This window comes from Gavialis gangeticus, unplaced genomic scaffold (genome assembly GCF_001723915.1).
Source record: "Gavialis gangeticus isolate Ggan-Ray unplaced genomic scaffold, GavGan_comp1, whole genome shotgun sequence".
Lineage (NCBI taxonomy): Eukaryota > Metazoa > Chordata > Crocodylia > Gavialidae > Gavialis > Gavialis gangeticus.
This window is the reverse complement of record NW_017728996.1, coordinates 21,191,450-21,209,524: the sequence shown is the minus strand read 5'-3', so window position 1 is coordinate 21,209,524 and position 18,075 is coordinate 21,191,450. Positions and strand designations below refer to the sequence as shown.

The window sequence follows — 18,075 nt, the reverse complement described above, 5'->3', positions numbered from 1 at the left end:
GGGGCCTTTTAGTTAGATCGGTTCCCAGGCAGCCACTCTAATTAAAACACTACAGCATCACATGTACCAAGGCCCTGCACATTTTGGAATGGCCATGGGACGCTTTATCTAAACCTCATTTGATGAGGTTTAGTTAAAGTGTCCTTCAGCCATTTTTAAGTGTGCGGGGGCTTAATACATGAGACACTGTGGCCATACTGCAGTGTTCTAATTAGAAAGCAGAGCAGATCTGATTAATCGTATCTGCTCAGACACATTCTATTTCGAATGTCCAGAAGGACATGTATAGGCAGCCGTATGGAATTAGATGATGGAGTTTTTTTGTTTGGCATAATCATGCATTTATTTCAGCCACTCTCCCTTGGAGAGAGACTAAATTAAAGTATGCCCTCCTGCTCCTGGTAGATGAATCCAGTGCTAGTTCAGGTGCAAGCAAATGAGAGGTTACAAAAAATAACAGTCACTTGGTGAATAAGTGAACTTTATGGAAGTATGTAGGATAATCAGACACAGCTAAAGGCTCAGCAGGGCAAAAAAGTATATATCAGTTACCGGATAAAAATCATTTCTAACCTCAGGACACAAGATATTCAAAGAACAGCATGGAGATCTATAGAGAAACATGGCTAGCACTGAAGACTAAGCATGAAGTAACAATGAAATCAAAGTATAGGATTTCTGCTGAGAAAAATCAGATAGAAAAAGAGAAAAAGAAAATATATGTGACTAGAAATCCCTTACTTTTAGGCCCACACTTTGGGGCTCCATGATTTCAAGATTTCACTAGTCCAACTAAATGAGAAACTAAATCCTGCATAACAAGTCAGTCTCTTTACATCTGAGGCATGTAGTTTCATCTGAGGTGCGTAGTAGGGCTGTGTGGATTTTTGCTGGGTGTTTAGTTTCAAAGCTGTTTTGATGCGTTTTGAGCTTGAAACAGCAAGATCGAAACAACACAAAAGCCTTCGAAACAGCTTTGAAATGAAATAAGGGCACTCAAAGTTTAGGAAGTTTTGAAATGTTTTGAGTTTTGAAGCCAGGCGTACTTGGCTTCAGTACCAGTCCCAGCCGGCAGCAGCAGCCTCCTGTTATCCGGTGCAGATCCGGGGGCCATGGCCCCTGGGAGGATTCTGGCACAGCCCCCAGACCTCCCGCGGGAGCGGGCCCCCAGATCTGTGCGCCAGATGACAGCATGGATGACAGGAGGATGATAGGAGGCTGCTGATGCTGGCTGTGGCCAGCGGCAACACCCATCTTCCTTGCACTGGGTGTGGGCTGTGCCCAGCACCTGTCCCAGGTGGTGGCAGCAGCTTCCTGTGATCCAACAGGCAGATCGGGGGCCCACCCACACCCCCAGGAGGGCTGCAGGGGCTGTGCCAGACTCCTCCTGGGGGTGCAGGCCCCCAATCTGCCTGCCTGCTTTCATGGATAAGGCTTCACTGATGTCCCAATTTTACTATTAACGATGAGGACAGGGCAGCAGCAGAAGTAAAAGGGGACTTTAAGACTAAAAAGAGACAACTGATTTGATTTGGATTTGAGCATCTTGTTTGGAGGCAAACCTCAGACTTTACAAAAGGACAAGCCCATTGTATCACATCAGGTACTTGTGAAGTATCCATATTAATACTCTGGCTTGGAGCAGGTATGGCTAATTGTCACTTAGGGCAGGGACAGAACTTACACATAAACCAGTATAAGTGATTAGAAATGGGTTCAAATCTGTAAGACAACAGAAGTTCAAACCACGTTCAAAATAGCCAAAGCTGGTTTAAGATAAACATGGATGGATGTAGTATCAGACTTAACTGATTTAAATTAAATAATTTTATGGAACTTCTGTCCCAGATCCCCTCCAGATTCAAATTAATTCTCTGTCCCCCAGCATCCCAGGTAATGTTGGATACAATTAAAATATATAGGTTAGGATTTTCAAAGAAGTCTCAGAAATTTTGATTCACTTCCATTTACATGGCAGTCTATTTTACACCTCTCTGGTAGACTTAAGGGGCTCTGCTTTAAGCAAGATGAGCCTGGTTCTTATTTAATCTCAAACATACTTAAAAAGAAACCACATGCAACTTTCATGGAATAGCATTACAGAGATAAGTGAGTGTGGGCAGGCTACCCTTGGCTTAAGTTGTTCGCTCCTGCCCAGCAGGGAGGAGTACTTTAGTTCCCCCTCTGGCTTCTGGCCTGGGCCACTGCAGGCATGTGGCTGCATTTCTGGAATCAAAAGTGAATGTCTGTTTATTTGCCTATAGGTTCAATCTACGCAGCTTAAACTAACCTTCAAAGATTGAATAGGTTCAGCCTTGGTTTCTTTTGACTGTCTGTACTTAACCTTAAACATTGTGTATAAACAAGTGTCCAAACCTAGTTTTGATGCAAGTTAAATCTCTAGGACTAATCAACTCCAAATTAAACCAGTTGTCTGTTTTTAGTCTAATGGACCAGGTCGTGGGCAGTTCTGGAGCTGAGGATCAGGAGTCTGAGAGAAACCAAAATACCATCAAGATACAAACCAAACATCAGGGGTGTGGGTTGGAGCAACAGCCACAGACTGCCCCATTGACCTGGATGAGGACAGGGATAGAAGAGTGGGATGAGTTTTCTCTGATTTCACAATCTCAGTGATTGGTATTTATTTAGGGGAGAAAAGGAAAAGTGGGAGAAGAACAGAGATTAAGATGGAAATAAGGAGCTGAGAGTGGTACTTCTAAGCACACAGTTCTACCTGTTTGTAATTTTTGCCAGGGATTATCTTTTGTACAATATTAAGTATTAAGTATGAGCGAGCAGCATGTTTTCCAGGTTTTACAACTTAGGAAAAAAGCCTTCTTAAGTAAAGAAAAAAAATGTAGGAATCAAAAGCTGTTTAAGAAAACAGGCTTTCAAATGAATATGCTGCACACAGACTTTAGGTATGCAAGCCAAAAGAGCATGAAACAAGCTGCATTGTATTGACACCAAGGGTAACTTCATGTTTGCAATATCTTAACCATCAGCTCTTCCAAAAAATAGATCAGCAACCAAAATGCCTTTTTCAAATAGCTGTTCTGATATCTTTGGATTTCATACCCTCTGCTCTCAGTATGTTTGTATCTGTTCCTGACATCTCCCAGCCCACACCATCCATTACTAAATACTAGGGGTGTGCAAAGTGGGTCGTATTTGATTCGGATTCAGATTCACCCTGATTCGGGGGACAGTGATTTGATTAGTTGATTTGGATCACTGTCCCGATCCGATTTGGCTGAATCGGAATCTGAAGATTTGATGCTGATTTGGAGAATCAGTGATTCGGCCATAGACACAGTTTTAAATATTTTTTTCTACATTCTACGAGGTATTAGGCACAGTTTGTGAACACTGAGATGGTGGGGCAGATGGAGCACCTCACAGGAGCACGGGGAGGCCCTCTGTGTGCTAAGCAGTGGACCCACCCCGTGCTTGCCTGGCTCAGCGATCGGCTGTGGGGGGACCCTGAATACCTCCTGTAGCAGAATGGAACCTTAGGGTCGCCGTGCTCTCCCCTAGGGTCCCCTGCACCGTGCCAAATGTTCTCTGAGCACCCTCAGAATCTCACCCGCCACGTCTTTGATGTTCTGTAGTTATGTAAGGAGGCTCCTTTCCATTCCCTTGGCTACAGTTCTGCTGCTACCGCGTGTCTCGGTTCTATAATGGGGTTCCAGGCACCCCAGCCTTATAGGCTATGTGTGGCTCCAACCACCCCTGTACCACGCCCCAAGCCTCACAGATGTACCGGATGTTGTTTGGGTCTGTTTCACTCTCCGCACCCCACAGGCGCTCGGGCTTGTCTCGCAACCTGCGCCTCACCAGCGCTTGGGCTTGTCTCGCCACTGTGCCACCTGGCAGCCGTGAATCACTGCCCCCTTTCTGGGGCTTCTCACGCTGCCCACTCTCTGGGGCTTCTCACGCTGCCCACTCTTCTCTGGGGTTACAACCTCTGGCTTGGGGCTTAGGTGGCCGTAGCTATGCCTGGCCCCAACTCTCCTCCTCAGAGTCTCAAACCCCTCCTGCAGGGCTCAGGTGGCCTCAGCCTTACCTGGCCTCCAGTTCTCCACGCCTCTTCTCGGGGCTGGGGTCAGTGCACCCCTGAACGCTGCGCCCTCTCTGGTGGTGGGGTTCCCACGCTACTGTGGAGCCCCTATGAGGCCTCCTCCAACCCCTAATTGCCTCACCCGGTCCTCCGGTTTTACAACAACAGCAAAACAATAACACAAGCCCCTGGGCTATAACATAAAGCTAAACTGCTCAGCTAACCTCCTTTGAGTCGTCTTTTGTGGGTGCTCCATCCCTCACTAGCGTAACCAACTGCTCGCGTTCAGGCCTTACTCCTTTTCTTAGGCAGGCACCACTGCTTCTCCTTGGCTGCTAGCCGAGACCCCTACTCTTGGCCTCCAGCCTGAGCTTTATAGAAGTTAGCCCTGCCCCTTTCGGTCAGCTGACTCAACAGGTGTGGGCTCCTAGCTCCTCCTAGTTGCCCTGGCAACCGACACCAGGTGGCCATTTCTGCTCTTCAAGTAGCAGGCACCGTAGTGCCCTGCTACACCCCCCCAAACTAAGGAGGCATCAGTCACCAAGCCGGTGGGTGAGGGGCTCCCCTGCACACTCTGGGGTGGACCTGGAAGTGGACCATAAGTGCTTCTGGTCCACTTCTGGGTCCACCGCTGAGTGTGCTGGGGACCCGCCCTGCGATCCTGTAGGATGCTCCATCTGCCCCACCATCTCAGCATTCGCGAGCCGCCTGGTACCTTGATATATGTAGAAAGAACATTTAAAGCTGTGTCTTTGTCCGAATCATCAAATCTCTCTGAATCAATTTGGAGAGATTAAAGGGTCTCCTGATTTGATTCGGATTTGGAGATTCAGTCTCTGAATTGGGCTGAATCTCCACCTAATTGAATCAGTAACTGAAGCTTCGCACAGCCTTACTAAATACCACCCATGGCCAAGTGATCCAAAGACTCCCTTCCCAAAAGTATTTATATAGCATTGCAAATGAATCCATTTCTTTGATGAATCAAGAAATATCTTTTATCACAGCAAATTATAGGATCTTAAATGATATTTAATAGTCTCTTAATATACAAACAGCTACTTAGATTCCCACAGGATTATTCAGGGACCGGGTACAATAACGAGTACAATGTTAATAAAGAGAGCAGAGTTGAGCTCCCAGGTGATGAAATATAAGAAATATACTTAAAAGACATAGGAAGCATGATCCTTATTTACATCCCCTTTATACTGCCCACAAAGTGGGAGCAAACATGAGTGTAAAATAGGAACCAAGCTCAGAGAGTGTTTCATTTTTTTCAGGTAAGTGACAAAGTGACATTTCTGGCCTTAAGCCAAAGTTATCATTTAGACCATGTAGGCAATAATTTTCTAGGAAAGGATAACACACAATATCACAATTCTCTAGAGACGGAGTGGATAAAATATATTGAGAACTATCAATCAAAGAAGGCCAGCTTATGGCCTTGACATACAAAACAAGTTACTCATAGCTGAACCAAGAAGAACAATTTGAGTCACTGATTTATTTTAAGTACATTACATATACTCCTGCATTAATTTTTATCCCAATGGTATTAATATTCAAATAGACTTCAGGTGAATGTGTCTCTCTCACCCATTAATAGTTGATGCCTGCTCGGTTGGGGTTTGTTCCTTCCTTCTATGAATGAGACTGAAAATCTATTTCCTAGATAAGATTTGAACAATTAAATCTTAAATAACTAAAATGGATGACATATGGACAAATCACAGCTGGTGTAAATTGTAGCTTAGTTGACCTTAGCAGAATGATGTTGCATTATACAAGTAAATGATCTGGCCCATCGTTATTTTCCCATGCCAATAAGTTCCTTCCTGAAATTCACTGTAGGCCATTTTTCTCCCATAGAATAAGATTTACAGTGAGAAAAGTCTAAAAGCCCATCAGGGTTTTAAATCAGAAGGAGCTTATAAACAAAATTAATGTCTCAATAATATTTTAATTGCCAATGTAAATATCACTGTCTGAATAAAAAAAGTTGTATTTGGGCACAATTCCTGCAAGAGTGCCGCTGCTTAAATGACCTCAGTTGCTTAGCGCTGACAGGAGAAAAACTCCTGGGAGGGACATACATGATTTACTGATAAAGAAAATTCTGCCACTGCAATGTTACTTCGGGAACTATTAAACTGAGGAATGTTGAAATCCAGTCCTCAGAACAAAAGGAAGATTAACCTTTCAGCAAGTCATTATTCACTAACATAGGTCTGCAAAAAGAAAGATGTCCAAGTCTGCTGATTCCTCTGTGTCCATTATGGTAGTATCATGAATTAACTGGTGAGAGAGACATATCTGCCTGCCAAAGAAAAATACCTTGAAACAGTAGCATTGCTTGGACCTATACTATATACTAGAGGGGACAATGCAGCCTATATAGTTATCTTTGTGACTAGAATAACTCATCTATCTTATTTAAACAAACATAGATTCTTGAAAATATTTTGAAAGGCTTCATCTATCTAGATGGAGCTGAATACCTGCGTGAAGAGCTGTTACTTCCTCTCTGCCTGCATGTTTCTCTGCTGGTCCCAAAAAATCAGTTTCATGTAATATTGGCTTGTGTCATCAGAGGTAAGTCAGCTAGTCATCCTTTTCCTTGCCATTTTCTCTCCCCTTTGCTCTCTTCCTTTCATCCATTGACATATACTGCAAGCCTCTTACTAAAAATGTTTAAAAGTTCAAAATCATATTTTTTTTAACAAAAAGCTGCAAGTGAAATTTTTCCTACTTCACAAATTTCTTTCCACATTATGGCAATTCCTGTATGGATAACCTGCTCAGATACCTAGATAATGAGGTTATTGTAGACCAGCCACTGGATTTCTTCAGCTCTGAAAGATCTCTATGGGAGGCCTAATAGTATATGAAGAGGATAAAAAAGCCTGTGAAAATTTCACATCTGGATTAGTTACCAACTGACTGACTGACAGAAGGTTAATCTCTCATTCATCCATATTGTGGGCAATCAAAACATGAAAGGACCACGTGTCATATGGTTACCCACTATCAGTAAAGTGAAAGTGATTGATGTGATGGGGGCTAGGGACAGAAGTTACACATAAACTGGTTTAAGTGATCAGAAACTGGTTTAAACCTGTAACAGAATAGATGCTCAGTGCACATAAATGAGTTTCAAAATGGCTGAAACTCATTTAAGATAAATCTGTTTGACTGTAGTATCACAGATTAACTGATTTGGGTCAAACTGGTCTATGAAACTTCTGCCCCAGACCCCTTACTGGTTCAAGTTAAATCACAGTCGCCCAGCATCCCAGCATGCTTTGCAGCCTTGGGCTGGGCTGGGCTGGGCTGTGCTATCTGCTCCAGAGAGCAGGACTGATTTTGCCTCTCTGTTTTGTAGCCGGAGCAGTGAAGGCTGGCTGACAAGTGGGGGGGGGCAGGGGGAGCATGCCCAGCTGGGGATGCAGCCCAGTCTGCAGGGGGCTGCCCCACCCCCGGCAAACCCCAGCTGGGGTGTGGGGCCAGGGAGGGAGGGTTAAAACCACTTCCCTCACTCAAACTTACTGCTGGCTGTGACTGTGAACTACAGATCCCAGAGACACCTGGAAGCAGGAAGAGGAAGTGATGAGCAACCCTGCAGAGTCATGCTGCTGTAATTTTGGGCTGCATGTCCCAGAGACCTCCGGTGCAGCAGGAGGAATAAGCAAACACACAGTCCATGCTGACTACATGCCACAGAGCTGTGGCATGCCCCCCTCCCCAGCTTCTGGCTTGAGCCACTGCAGGTATGTGGCTGCATTTCCTGAAACAAAGGTAAATGTTCACTTCTGTTTCAGTTCAATCTCTGCAGCTTAGACTAACCTGTAAAGACTGAATCAATTTAGCCTTGGGATTTTTGACTGTCTGTACTTAGCCAAGGTGGGAGGAAGTATTAGTGTTTTCTCTACTGGTTCATCTTCAGACTGTCTTTCAAGAGAGAACTAACACTGGTAAACCGAGTTCTCTGTCAACCTTGCCAAGGGCCTTTTAACAAATCATTGTGGACAACAGATATACTAACAGATATATAGAAACAGTTAAATTAAAAGACTAAATACAGCTAAAATATCAAGTTTGTGCTATATTTCAAATGTGATGGATAAAGGTACTATGTAGATGTGAGGGTCCCAAATATACCCTAATTTAATAGCTCATTTTCCTGTACCTGGAGATGAAACTACTGCTTTGTATCCTCTATGTCGGCCCTTGGTAAAATCAGTGACCTTGTATGCTTTTAGGATTTTTTCCTCCTGTATTTTATTGGGTTTTCTCTAGGTTTCCCACTGTGCATCTAAAAGGCCTTGCTTAAGTATGTGAAAACAAAAATATTCAGAAGCTCATTATGTGGCCAAACTCAGCAGGATTTTCATGAAGGCAGCTAAAGGGACATGAATCCCATCAAATTCCAAGTCCCCTGCCCCAAGGGTTGGACACGGGGTGGATCCTGCAGGAGGTGTAGCTCTGGTTGCTAAGCAACCACCTGCCACCCCAGCCTGGCCTGACCCTCCCCAGCTCCAAGCCAGGGGGCGCTGGAGACAAGGAACCTCTACCTGGCAGAGCTTATTCCTTGCTGCCCCAAGGCTGTTTCCAGCCTTCCTGCCTGTGAGAGGAAGAATGCAGGTACGCCTCCCCCCATCTTGAGCTGGGGAATCCCACTGGGGGAAAGGGAAAGGAGCACAGGAAGCCATGTGCTATGGGGCTGGACTGGGTTGGCTCTGCGTGCTGCTACCATGTGTGGCTGGGGACTGGGGTGGGAGTGTGGGAGCTGCAGGTTATGGGGCTGGGTTGGGTTGGTCTCACACCCTATCACCACCTGAAGTCAGGGACTGGGGTGGGAGTGCAGGGAGCTGCATACTATGGAGCTGGGTGGGGCTGGCTCCACTTGCTTCCACCATATGCAGATCCAGGAACTGGCACACTCCAGCGACTCTCAGGACCCCTCCCCTCCCCTCTATACACACACACACACACATGCACGCACACACGCACACACACACACACACCACCATGCCCCCAAACACACCCACACCCTCCCACAGCCCCCACTTCCCACCATACCCCCAACACACCCTCCCACATATACTCCCACCACACCCATACCCCAGATACATAACACAAACACACACAAATCAGGACAAAAATATTTAAAAAATAAAATTAAGATAAGTTATGGAATATATTTGATTATTTGGTATATGATTTGTTTTTATTCTAGTTTCAAGATGGCAGTACCCTCCCTCCCAAAAGGAGTAATTCCAGGGCAAGGGGAGGAACTTCTGGTGGCAAAGGTCAGGGGTTTGATGTGGGACTTCCAGTTGCAAGATGGCAACAGTGGGTGTGCCACCTATCAAGGGGCGAGGCCACCCTTGCAGCCCTCAACTGCACACCAAAACTCGTTAAGCGGCCCTCCAGCCAAAATAATTGCCTGTCCCTGTTCCAAACTTTTCATTCCACATGTGTAAATGATTCTCTTTCTTTTTAAATGAATTCACTGGTTCCATTATTCAAGCTATTCTTCTGTCTGTTGGTTGCTCTTGGTAATGTAGCTCCCATTGCACAGCCCTGGAGACTGTTTTTGAACGCTAGCTGAAAACATTAATTCAGGTATGGAAAAGTTAACTCAGGTGAACATTAGCTCATGTGTGAACCTAACTTTCAGTGAAACATTAGATGTACTGTCAAGATGCACCAAAAGCCTAGATTTCTTTTATGAATCTGAAAGAGATGTACATTTAACTAGACTGCAGGACTTATGACATCTTTTGATTATTTTGCCTAGTTTGTTGTATTTTATATAATATATAATTAGGGATCTACTTAATTCGTTGTTTTGCATTTTTTTCGGGAAACCACAAAAAGCAGCATTGTCCACAATCGCCAGGAAATATTGCATTTGTCACATTTTCCCATTAAATCAAGCTTAAAAAAAACTCCAGGATATTATTCATATAATATACTGTTTTAGAATGTCCTAATGCTTACTGCAATACAAAGACAACATGGCAGTCACTGCAGTCATAGATCACATGAGTGAGAGTTACCATCTATTAGTGATGCATATGACTCTCCGTCAATTAGTGGCAAAGTATGGGGTCACTGGGAAATGCCTGCAAAATTGGCTTTTTGTGCTGCGATCAAGCTGTGAAAATTGCTTTGCTCACTGCAAATTACATAGACCTCTATATAAAATAGCAAATTAATGCACATTGCAATAAAGTATTTTTTCCCTTCAATCTTAAATTGAATGCTACCACTTTAGGCCCCTAGCTTATTAGTGAAGCTTCTAGTTTCTTTTTAACTAGATAAAAATATGTGTTGTGTTATATGTGATGATGCACCATACCACCTGTACTGCCTTTTCAAAATCTAGATCCGCCCATGGGTGGAGATGTTGGAGTTTCTTGACAAGATGGGCAAAAAACAATATATTTTTCCTAACCTGGTTTAGAGAAACAGGTATTAGATATTTAGATTTTTTTTTCCTGAAATTTTCTAAAAAAATCAGCCTGATATAGACACCCAGCACAACACAGAGAATTTTAGCCTGAATAGGTAAAATTTGATACATTTAATAGGAATGTTTAAGAAGGGAATGCTAATGATGGGTGGTGCTACTTACGTTATCTCTAATAAAAGAAGAATACAAGACTGATAATTTTAACTGAAAAATAGTTTTTTTTCTCCCATTTACCTGCTGAATAAAAGATCGTGTGGACTTTCTGAATGGTTCCATTTCCTTTTGACCTGCTCTGTTGTGTTCTATTTGATTAACTCTCCTGTTTCCCTTTTTACTGGTGGAAGGAATTGTAAGCAAAGACTAAATATTCTCTTCCAAACTTGTTCTAGTTCTCCCTAAGTTTCTTCCTTAATATCCTGCTAGGTTTGCAAGCATCTATATATAGTGAGTAGTAAGGATTAAGTATCATGTACTTCATTCAACTCTTCCTTTTCCTTTTATTTCATTTATCTAGAAATAATGATTTCATTAAAATTATAACCTGAGTGAGGGATACGGAAGGACAGAGCAATTGATTAGAAAAATAAGTATTATAGTCCTTGTTTTTGTATGCCCAAATAATTTAAATAAGACGTAGAGCGCAACTGCTTATAAATGAACATTTTTTTCAAGAATTAAATATTTCACTTGCATGTAAGTAGTTCATCTAGCTACTGAACAAGCTGGACTCTGGTTCTGGATTTCAGAACTCACCTTGTGTGTTTGCTGTTTGACATAGATAGCAAGCAAACATGGTTGGTATATCATACCTTGTCCATATGCAAAAAATGCCACTTGGAGACTGCTAAGTGGGTCCGCAGTCCACTCATGGTTAGATTCTTTATTGATAACCCAGATTTGCGCAAATGCAGTTACAAAAATAGCTTTATCATTAAAAGAAAAAATAACAATTTTCAAAGACTGATTTTCAAAGAACTGATCACTTGCCAGCCTTTATACAGTTCTATATTATAGCCAAAAAAACTCCTAGGCTAGGGACAGATATTCAAAAAGCCTGAGCCTGAATTGATTAAATCTTTGTAGGTTAGTCTAACTTGCCTTGGTTGAATCAATCTGCAGCTGTCAGGCATTCCCTCTGGATTAAGGAAATGCAGGCACATGCCTGCAGTGGCTCAGGCTAGAAGCTAGGGGGCACTAAAGCAGCCCTCCCTCCCTTCCACAATGTTGAGCTGGGGGGAGGGGCGCATTTTCAGACTCCAGTAGGACCTTTGATTAGGGAGGGATATGAACCACCATTCTGCCCCAGGCTTTTACTCTGCTTGCTGCTCAAGGGGTGGGAGCATTGCCAGCCCCCAGCCCCGAGATAGCACTCTGAGGCAAAGGGTGTGTGTGCAGTGCATGCATCTGTTGATGATATCGAGCTTTTCAATCTCCCTCTCCCTGCTTCTTCATACTGTTTGCAAACCTAACAAGGTTGCAAACCAGCAGGGGGCTGATAACAGTGTTTATCCCCCATCAACAAAACAAAAGCCTCTCTCATTAGTTCAAGCTGTTCTTAAATGCCTTTTTCCAAGGAAGGAATGGAGGGACATTATCAGCTGACCTGTTGATTAGCTCCAAAAAGCCCTAAGCAGACACTGTTCTATCTGCATGTCCCAGTGAAATTGGAGATACACACACAGACACCTCTCAGTATTAGCTAGCATACTGTATGCCGAGGGTCCATACTGTGGGAGATAGGAGGGAAAGGGAAAATCCCTGCTTGGACAGTGATCAGCAAGGAAGCTAGGCAGAACCTGCTGTGCCTACAGTCTCTGCTAGAGCTCTGGCTAGAGAGGAGAAGGACAGGGCCAGCCCTATTCTCTGGAGCAGACAGCCTAGCCCAGGGCTGCAGAGTATCTGGGATTCTGGGGGACTCTGGTTTAACTTAAACCAGGAAGGGGCCTGGGACAGGCATTGCATAAACTGGTCTGACCCAAATCATTCAACCAGGTTTATCTTAAACTAGTTTCAGTCATTTTGAAACTGGCTTGTGTCCGCTGAACTTATGTTCTGTTACAGGTTTAAACCAGTTTCTGATCACTTAAATTGGTGTATGTGTAATGTCTGTCTCTAGCTAATATCTAGAGACAAGTAACTGTAGTGGTTATTAGAATACAGAAATGCTCCTGCATTTGGGCCTGAGAGATGGTAAGCATTTGTACTGAGGAGGCTTAACACTTTGCAGACTCTCTTTTAGGCCATACAATTATTGCTGGTTTGAAAAAATTGTTAAAATTGTTTTTGATTGACAGAGACAAGCAGATTCAGTTTAGGAAGGAGGTTATCTATTCAAACTGTTCTTCAAATAAATGTAACAATAATTTTAAGAGCCAGATTTTCCAATTGGTAGTTAAAATGATTAGCATCTAACCTCATGTGAGGTTCTAGTAATCGACTAAACTCACTGCAGATGATGGGTTGCTCATGAACCTGGGCAGGGAAGCACATCCTGAGCTTCAGAGGGTCACCACTAGCTCACCTCCCTGTGCTACTGGGCTGGTTACCAGCAGTAGCTATTGAGCCTGGAACCTCTGGTTCTAAAAGCAAAACTAAGACCTTACTAGCTGAGATTTAAAGGATCTATGAATAAATGCTGTTCAATGAGGCTATTGGCTGCCTTACATGTACTATCTGTTCTAAGATAGAAACAAAATAAAGGCTTTCTTCTTTGTTTATTTGTTGAGCTTTTTGAAGTAGCTATGCCTTGCAAGGTTTAATTATATGTAGACAAACTATTTCCCTTAGTTTAATATTCAGAATAAAATGTAAATGTGTCTCAAACAATGCAGAATTATGGTAGGTAGGATTTTCCAAGATGCCAGCTGATTGCTGTATTAAAACTTGTACAGTATATCATACAACTTTTTTTGTTCCTTCTCCTCTTGGAAACAACTTATTGTAAGTGTGTATATCACAATACCCTAGTAACAGTGCCAAGCAACTAATCTTCCTATAAAAACATAAACACTGTAGTGCTTTACCAAAGTAAACTGTGCTGCCCAACAGAATAAGCTTTTGACATTTGTATTGACTACAAAACCACCAGCAATGTTTATTTTAAGCCCTGTGTTGTATATCTTTTACAGTACTCTTATTATACATTGTCTTATCTTTGAGTTTAGACGTAGATACATTTTCATTTGGGTTAGTTTTCCTCCTCTATAATGTCACATCACACCATATGTATATCTGATTCTAAACAACATCAGATTGATGTCACCTCATGAAAACAGTCAGTTGTTCACCTCCTGATTAAGCCAGAGATTCTAAAAGAATTTGATGAGACAAAATGTAGCATGAAATTCCAGCAAGAGAAGGCAAGGACAATCATATGCTCTGCCCTTATTCTCATAGCCATGGACCAGGGGGCTGGTGAACAAATGGCCAGATTTTCCTGTACAGGGACAAGGGGAAGGGATATACATTAATGTAAGACAATTTTCTAATGCAGAATCTAACCCTCAAAGCCCAGGCTAGGCTGCATAAAAGGGCACTTAAAAAAAAAAAAAAGAAAAAAGGAGAGAAGGTATTTTTTTCAAAAAACACCAGGTGCCTATACACATGTAGCAAGGCTGCTCCAACGTGCTGTAATTACAGCGTGTTAGAGCTGACTCAAGTAACTGGTAATTACTGTGCTCCAGCAGACTCCAGCATCATGTGTATCACCATCCTCATGATGAAAAATGGTGGTGGGTGCGTTTTAACTAAAGCTCCTCAAATGAGCTTTAGTTAAAGTGCCCCCACCTCCATCTTTCAGAGCTAGGAGCTGTTCTAATTAACACCCCCCCACCCCCATCCACTCCCAGAGCACCCACTCCTTTTTTCCTAGCCAAGACAATGTCTACAAGTGTTACTTCATTTCTGCTAAGAACCTATATTCTTTTCCTTTTCCAGGAAAATATTACAAAGAGTATTGGGAAAAACAAGGGTATCCTGTCTTCGCATTTCTTTTGCTAAATAAACTAGTTCCTTTTGAAGTATCTGTATTCATTGGAATCTGTACTTTTACTTAATCTGGCTTTTGTAGTATACATAGTTTATAACTGGGCTGTTAAATCTACATATAGTTTGCAGAGCTTTCATCACAGGTAAGGGGTGGGATGTACTGTTGCACTGCAACCTGTCTCTATCAGCCATCCTAATGTAAGGGAGCCACAAAGCAACAAGAAAACCCTCCCCAAGGATCAGAGTTTCTCCACAGTGGGTATGTCTACACAAGACATTTTACTGCACAGTAGACTAATCTACTGTGCAGTAAAGCATCACCATCTACACGTGTGCAGCATTTACTGCACAATAGATTAGTCTACTGAGCAGTTGCCTACTACCAGTAACTACTATGCAGTACTGTATGTGTAGACTGCTTACCTGGAGCTAATTGCTCTTGGTCAGCTCAGATAGCAGGGGGAGGTAAAACTACCCACTCCCCCAGCTGCTGCTTTCCAGCCCCATGCTTCAATTGGCAGATTGGAGCATGGGGCTGGGAAATTGTCCCCTCCTCCAGCTAGTGCTTCCCATCCCCATGCTCCAATCTGCCTAATGGGGCATGAGGCGGGGAAATGTTCCCTCTCCTGGCTGTTGCTTTCCATCCCCATGCTCTGGATCTGGAGCTCTGATCAAAGGGGACATTTTCCAAGCCCTATACCTTAATCTGCTGATCAGGGCATGGGGCTGGGGAAGCAGCAGCTAAGGGAGGGAACAATTTCCCAGCCCCATGCCCTGATCGACAAATCAGGGCACAGGGCTGGGAGGCAGCTGCCCCACAGGTGGGACAGCTTCCCCCACTTCCCTGGAAACCAGGGCTTGACTCCAGTGCCCCATGTCTGCCTGGAGCTGGCACCTGGGCAAGCCTAAAGTTTCCCCTACCTGCTGTAGGGGGCACAGCAGGGCTGGAATAGCCTTGCACTGAACTGCTCCCCTTGGGAGCAAATTTGCTCCCAAGGATAGCAGCTTTAAGGCCAGTTTATGGAAATGGGAGGCTCCTCCCTTGCTTGATCTGAGGGCCTTATGGCTAAGGGCAAGCAAAACTCAGGGTCATCCAAACCCCAAACTTCTGAATTTGGGCCTGCAAGTAGGCTGCCCACCAAAGTTTTTGGAAATATATGAAGCCCCAGATGTGGGTGGAAGTTGTTTGCTGGTAGTAGGGCCACTTATGGTTCTGGACTCTTGGATTTGGCTAATTTGGCCTCAGATACAAATTAAAAAACCCCAAAAAACCCAAAAGAAAAACATGTAGATGCTCTGCTGGGGAAAGCTTACTGCACATTAATAGCATGCGTAGACCCCAGTAGGTCCAAAACTAGTATAGCTGCTTCTCTGAATTCTCTCTTCCTCAACAGCCTATGGAATAAGGGTGTGCTATAACTTCAGGAGAATCAGCAGTTGAGACATGACAACTCGCCTATTCCTGATTGCATCTTCAGACCAATATTTAGCGATATCTACCATCTTAGTTATTGGCTAATGCTGATGGAAGTCGCACAGAAATTTTGCTAGAACACGAAGCGTGGAGGTAGACTTTTCACATTTCTTTTGAATGACAGAAAATAGTGAAAGCTGCTGCTACCCTGGGAAGTGTTTGTCCTCTTGTGACATGTTATGTTCAGCGAAATACAACCAATTCACATGATGAATCAAGGCAAGCTTTTCAACATAACAAGCAGGTAACATTTCCCCAATTGCTTAAGAGGCAGATGCGGAGGGGGGGAAGGGGTGCAGTGGTGCACTCACAACCTGCTTTGATTTCTTCCCCCCAAAATTTTAAAGCCAACTGTCTAACAGGGGCAGCAGTGTTTCTGTTCAGGGAGTAGGGAGGGACTCACTTGACCTCCTGGCTGATTATCCTCTTCTTGATTCCTGCTAATCTCTCCCAATTCCACGGGTGTCAATGACTCTCTCTCCTTTTAATGGTCTTGATTTTCTGTTATTCAGACTACCTCTGATTCTGCAATATTGCTGTCTGTTAGCCCTTCCTGGTAAAGTCTCTCTTCTATTTCACTGCCCTGCAGTCTGTTTGGGGTGTAGCTAAAACCCTTAACTCAAGTGTGGTTATATTAATTCAGGTATAGAACGACAGTGAAGTACTCCGGGCACTGTTAAGATGATCAAAAAAGCCAGATTTTGTTTTATGAATGTGAATAAGAGCCGTACATTCTAATATTAAAGAAGCCTTAGTCTCTTTGTCTGTCTGTCCATAATGCTTCATTCACATTCGGATTGGTTGTCTCAGAAGCCAGAGTGCTCTGCACAGCCAGAGACACGCGGTGGAGTGCTGGCACGACAGCAGGGACTGAGGCGCCGGAACGGGGTGCGAGGCCGGGGGAAGAGGGAGCCTCGCCTGGGAGCAGTGTCACTTTGCGCCGCCTAAGGAGCGCTTACACCAGGGTGACCGTGCGACCGAGCCAGGGTTGTGGAAGCCGCCCAAACTTGCTGTGTAGCAAGATCCTGAGGGCCCCACTGCACGGGAATTTTGGGTGGCGCTCTTCCCCCCAGGATTGCCCGCACCGTCACACCTTACCGTGGCTTTAAGCGGCTCGAAGCCAGGCACTCCAGGGCAGGATGATCAAATCCACCCTCCCCAGCTCCCGACCCAGGGCGGGGTGGCTGTGCCTCCCCATTTAGGTCCTCCAGTATCTCAGGATCTCTCATACCGCGGCCTGTACAGCAGGGATAGACAGGCGCCTGCCGGTGTTAATAGGTCTACCGTACGAAATGATCGTATTGGAAGCTCACAATGATCGTCCTTGCTGAAAAACTGTGCAAAGAAGCATGCAAATAAGCCGTCGTCGTCTTTACTGTATATTTGCCAGCGATGGAGTGAGACATGGGTCACCCGTGTGGAAGCGTGTCTTTATTTGGAGGCCAGCTGTCATAAACCAAGTGCTGGCCGCAAACCCCGAAGCCCTTGGGAGTGACCGGGGCTTGGCAGACACGAGCTGCGCGGGCCTGCCCGGGCAGGGTGAGCACTGGCACGGTCACTGACCCTACAAGGGGTGACAGGACCGTACAAACAGGGCGTTATGCTACCCCTGGCGGCCCTGACGCGAGCCCGGGGGAAGCTGCTCGTGTCCCCGTGCCCGGAGCTACCCCCGCCCCCGACCTTACCCGCAGGTGCAGATCTGACACAGGCAGCGGCGCTGCGCCGCCATCCCGCCGCGTGCGCTCCGTGCTGCCCCACCGTAACTAGGCAAGCGCTCGGTCGCTTAGCAACCGCTTCCGCGTCTCTCCTGCCCCGCCCTGCACCGCGCGTCCCTCTCCCGGCTTCCGTATCGCGTCACTGGGGGGGGGGGGAGGAACAGCGTTGCGCGCGCCGGCATCCACTTCCGGCTGCGGCCGGGTGGCTCCGCGCGGAGGAGCGGGGCAGGCACGGGGTGAGTGAGGCCCCCACCTCGGCCCGTGGTTGCGCAGCGGTCTCGTGCTGTCCTGGGCTGTATGGAGACTCCCCCCCCCGCGGCACGGGCTTCCCCAGTGCCGTCACACTCTCGTGTGT

General features: G+C 44.9%; 1 protein-coding gene across 2 annotated transcripts in view; it reads right to left on the bottom strand.

The window, feature by feature from the left end:
- The window catches only part of SAXO2 (stabilizer of axonemal microtubules 2), a 25,939-nt gene extending 8,181 nt beyond the window's left edge, over nt 1–17,758 (bottom strand). Inside the window, exon 1 of one of the 2 annotated variants that reach the window (XM_019504114.1) lies at nt 17,691–17,758. In XM_019504114.1, the coding sequence (XP_019359659.1) occupies nt 17,691–17,734 (44 nt within the window). In that variant the 5' untranslated portion in view covers nt 17,735–17,758. Of the gene's footprint in view, nt 1–6,564; nt 6,719–17,690 lie in introns of those variants that run through there. The other variant, XM_019504115.1, reaches the window with a different exon arrangement.
- Nucleotides 17,759–18,075: the final 317 nt, after the last annotated feature.